Here is a 5,424-nt window from a genome sequence, read left to right as displayed (position 1 = left end):
GGGGTGGGTTGAACGAACTCCTTAATTAAGCCCCTTACAGGAATTAGCGCCTTGACTATTAGTGTTTACATTGAAGTTTTTCATATTCATCATTTCCACAGGTGAAACAAAGAACCATGTTCTAAATGGCGATGAGGGTTCTGTTTCTGGAACAAGCACTCCTACTCAAAGTGAAATGCAGAAAGACTTTAAGATACCAGAATCCGACCAACACTGTAATTCTGCACATGTTGCAAGAAATACAAAGTGCTTTCCAGTTGCAGATGAAATGGATGACACAACCTCAGTGAATGGTGAGAAGACTAATACAGCACCATCAGCCTCAACATCGCACAAACACCAAGGCAAGCTGTTGAAGGGACTTGAGCGCAAACAGTGCAAAGTATGTGGGAAATCCATGTTAAAGAAAAATATGATTCCCCATATGAGGATACACACGGGGGAGAAGCCATTCCACTGTAAAGTTTGTTCGAGGTGCTTCACACAGAAGGGGTCCCTCAATCAGCACATGAGAGTGCACACGGGTGAGAAGCTATTCCGCTGTAAAGTTTGTTCAAAGTGCTTCACAAAGAGTGGGTCCCTCAAACTACACATGACAGTGCACACGGGTGAGGAGCCATTCCGCTGTAAAGTTTGTTCAAAGTGCTTCACAAAGAGTTGGTCCCTCAAACTACACATGAGAGTGCACACAGGGGAGAAGCCATTCCAATGTAAAGTTTGTTCAAGGTGCTTCACAAAGAGTTGGTCCCTCAAACTACACATGAGAGTGCACACAGGGGAGAAGCCATTCCAATGTAAAGTTTGTTCAAGGTGCTTCGCAAAGAGTTCGTCCCTCAAACTACACATGAGAGTGCACACAGGGGAGAAGCCATTCCAATGTAAAGTTTGTTCAAGGTGCTTCTCACAGAAAAGATCCCTTAACCTACACATGTTTTTTCTTCATGGTCCCAAGCATACATTTAATACGGCTAACCCAGATTCGTTTAGTGAGACTGTAAGGGCAACCTCTCTTGATGTGTCAAAGAAGAGGATGAAATCACATGAACACCAGAGTGAGCCAGAGTGGGAGGGATCCAAGCACTCTTTTGTTAAAAGAGAGCAGTGCAAAGTGTGTGGGAAGTCCATATTAAGCAGTAATATGAGGGTCCACATTAGGGTGCACACGGGGGAGAAGCCATTCCGCTGCAAACTTTGTTCAAGCTGCTTTACACATAGATGGTCCCTCAAACGGCACGTGTATAGGCATGTTATCAAACAAACATGTGCTATTGCTAACCCAGATTCATTTAGTGAGACCATGAGAGCAACCTCTCTTGATGTGTCAAAGAAGAGGATGAAATCACATGAGCACCAGAGTGAGCCGGAGTGGGAGGGATCCAAGCACTCTTTTGTTAAAAGAGAGCAGTGCAAAGTGTGTGGGAAGTCCATATTAAGCAGTAATATGAGGGTCCACATTAGGGTGCACACGGGGGAGAAGCCATTCCGCTGCAAACTTTGTTCAAGCTGCTTTACATATAGATGGTCCCTCAAACGGCACGTGTATAGGCATGTTATCAAACAAACATATGCTATTGCTAACCCAGATTCATTTAGTGAGACCATGAGAGCAACCTCTCTTGATGTGTCAAAGAAGAGGCTTGAATCACATGAACTCAGTGAGCCGGAGTGGGAGAGATCCCAGCACTCTTTTGTAAAAAAAGAGCAGTGCAAAGTGTGTGGGAAATCTATAATGAGAAGAAATATGAAGGCGCACATGAGGGTGCACACGGGGGAAAAGCCATTCCGCTGCAAAGTTTGTTCAAGGTGCTTCGCACAGAGTGGGTCCCTCAAACTGCACATGATTTTGCTTGGTCCCAAGCACAACTGTGATAATGCTTACCCAGGTTCATTTAGTGAGACTATGAGCACAAGCTCTCTTAATGTGTCAAAGAAGTCGATGAATTCATATGAAGACCAAAGCAAGCCCAAACTGAGGATATACAAGCAAAAGCAGTGCAAAGTGTGCAAGAAATCTATATTGAAGACCAATATGAAGGTCCATATGAGAGTGCACACAGGAGAGAAGCCATTCCAATGTAAAGTTTGTTCAAGGTGCTTCTCAAGAAAGGACTCCCTCAAACGGCACATGTCTTTGCGTGGTACCAAGCATACATGTGATAACATTAACCAGGATTAGTTTAGTGAGACTACACCATGAGCACAACCTCTTTTGAAGTGTCACAGAAAAGGATGAAATTACATGGGCACCAAAGCAAGCAGCAGTCTAAGAAATTCAAGGACTTTATTGTAAGAGAGCAATGCAAAATGTGCAGGAAATCCATGTTTAAGCACCATATGAAAGTCCACATGAGAGTGCACATAGGGGAGAAGCCATTCCGCTGAAAAGTTTGTTCAAGGTGCTTCACACAGAATGGACTCCCTGAAACGGCAAAAGTAGTCTTTGCATGGTCCCAAGGATACATATGATAACGCTAACCCAGATTCATTTAGTGAGCCTACATTGGCTGTATTGGGCATCCTCTCTTGATGTGTCAAAGAAGAGGATGAAATCACATGAAAACCAGAGTAAGCCTGAGTGGGAGAGATCCAAGCACTGTTTTGAAAAAAAGAGAGCAGTGCAAAGTGTGCGGGAAGTCCATATTAAAGAACTATATGAGGATCCACATGAGGGTGCCCACAGGGGAGACGCCATTCCAATGTAAAGTTTGTTCAAGGTGCTTCACACAGAAAGGTTCCCTCACTCGGCACATGTCTTTGCAAGGTCACATGCACACATGTAATACAACTAACTCAAATTTGTTAAGTGAGATAGTGAGGGCAACCTCTCCTGCTTTGTCACAGAAGAGGATGAAATCACATGAACACCAGAGTGAGCCCCGGAGTGGGAGAGATCCAAGCACTCTTTTGAAAAAAGAGAGCAGTGCAAAGTGTGTGGGAAATTAATATTTAAGAAAAATATGAAGGTCCACATGAGGGTGCACACAGGGGAGAAGCTATTCCGCTGAAAAGTTTTTTCAAGGTGCTTCATACAGAGATAGTCCCTCAAACTGCACATGGTTTTGCTCGGTCCAAAGCACAAATAGGATAATGCTTTGATGCACAGATTCGTCTAGTGAGACTATAAAGACAAGCTCTCTTAATGTGTCAAAGAAGTGGATGAATTCATATGAAGACCAAAGCAAGCCCCAATTGATGAGATACAAGCAATAGCAGTGCAAAGTGTGTGGGAAATCCATATTGCAGCACAATAAGAGGGTCCACATGAGAGTGCACACAGGAGAGAAGCCATTCCGCTGCAAAAGTTTGTTCAAGGTGCTTCGCAAAAAAGAACTACCTCAAATGGCACACGTCTTTGCATGGTCCCAATGTGACAGACTGAAAACGTGCATTACTCTAATACAACACATACACCAACAATCCCTGATTCAAACACGTGAAGAGAAGGTGAAAAGGAAGAACTCAAATAATATCTTAAATTTCAAATCATTGCTTGTTTATTGAAATAATTAAAGATAAAATGAAAACTATAAATATTATGAAAACTAAAAAAATAAATGGGAGAAAACCAACACAGCACAATATGACGTCTGTAAATAATACATAAGGAAAGAATGAAATAATTTGTATATTTTCTAACAGCACGCCAAGACACAATACTTATCTTACTTTATAAATCTTGGATGAATTAACAGAAAGTAAAATGTCAAACAAGAACAGAAAGATATTAAAAATAATAGTAGTAATAATTGTATGATACAAGCTCATACATTAATGAATAAGAATACATAAATATGTTATAATATACCTCTTACAATACAAAATACACTTAAAATATACTTACCTCCTAAATAAGCAAATTACACCGTCCACGGTGCCTCGCCAGCTGATCCGTTAGCGTTTACATAGTAGGCGCCACCTACACAATAACAGAAGTTCAATTACACTATAAAACTACTGTAGACGGACTAAACAAACATATAAAAAAACCGAATACATTGTATATTCGCATATTTACAAATAACAACCAGCTCTGGTGATAGTATTTCCGTAATAAATAGATACTGCGGTACAGAGCATATGACATACTGGATGTCGCTAACATTAATAAGAAGATACATATGTATACACTTGCATTCTGAATGTGTACGACAGTGATAAATGATATATTTCACGAACCACAGTTTAAACAGACATATGTTGGTAATAAAACAATCGGGCTAATTTGCAATGTAAATATAATTATTGTCAAAGCAAACAAACAAATATAATATATGCAAAATACGTTTTTAATAGTTATCAGCAAAACAACTTACCTATGAATGAATCAGTTCGTCGTTTTATGACAAAATCCGGTACAAGATGGCGTGCTGTAAAATTTACGTCCGCAGTCTTAACGAGTCAATCCAACAATGAATTAAATTATATGCAAGTAATAACAATTTGCGCTATGATAACAATAAGGCGTGTGGTTACCATGCTGCTCAACAACACGCGCCTTTGGCCAGGCCGCCATGGTGACCGCGGGGGCTTGCGCCACGTGCTCAATGGTGCTGATGGAGGAGACAATCCTGTCCTCCCACACAAACCCCTGCTTAAAATAATGGCCGTCCCCGTCAATATAACATATAACAATAGTAATTGCATAATTAAGAAAAAATAAAGTATTGATATCTCGCAAGCATGAATATCATGAATATTATCTGTACAACAAATTTGTTCTGTGACACTCACTGTAAACTGAATAATTACGGTCTCTGGCAATAATCGTATGAATGATATGTACTAATTACATAACAGAATATGACACACGTACACGTGTCCAGAAATCAATGGTAATCATGCATAACAATATCAATGACGAACGAAAAAATAGAATACCTGGCACACCAAGATGTAGCAGCATAGAATACATGTATACGTGGTTGTAATTACAATCTTTTCTTCTTGCACTCACCAGCCCTTTAAACGGTTGGCATCCCTGGCAACATAGATACAATGTATAATCAATAATGGTGAAGAAAACGACATGATAATTATACATTACATAAAGCATATACTAATGTATCCGCACAGATTTACCGGGATTATGAGGATTGGAGAGGAGCAAGATTATGTTCGTCAGAAGAGGGTGAAATTGTTTCGTCATCTGCGTCATTGGCGAAGTCATTGACGTCGTCCTCTTGTTCACTGAGACTGAAGGTACAGTGGATGAGCATGTCCTGATGGAGGGTGTGCTCCTTTTCTGTGCCTTGTTGCTTACCAACATATACAGGAGAGTCTGCGATCTTCTGAACAATAGAGTATGGGGTCTCTTCCTATTTGTGTGCTATCTTGTGACGTCCTCGATGACCTTTGCTTGACACGGGCACGATGTCCCCAGCAGAAAATTCTGCTGGCCGGTGTGCCTGCTGTCTTGATCGAGCA

General features: G+C 40.9%; 1 protein-coding gene across 1 annotated transcript; it reads left to right on the top strand.

Annotated features, from left to right (window-relative positions):
- Positions 1-1,297: 1,297 nt before the first annotated feature.
- Positions 1,298-2,544, top strand: LOC139740463 (zinc finger protein 711-like). Its single transcript, XM_071651060.1, has one exon. It carries the CDS (start codon positions 1,298-1,300, stop codon positions 2,174-2,176), a length of 879 nt encoding a protein of 292 aa, XP_071507161.1. The 3' UTR covers positions 2,177-2,544.
- The last annotated feature ends 2,880 nt before the right edge of the window (positions 2,545-5,424 follow it).

The sequence above is a fragment of the Diadema antillarum genome, unplaced genomic scaffold, assembly GCF_040938485.1.
Source record: "Diadema antillarum isolate AM-2024a unplaced genomic scaffold, OU_Dant_1.0 scf00000030, whole genome shotgun sequence".
Classification (NCBI taxonomy): Eukaryota; Metazoa; Echinodermata; class Echinoidea; order Diadematoida; family Diadematidae; genus Diadema; species Diadema antillarum.
This window is presented reverse-complemented; position numbering and strand designations above follow the sequence as displayed.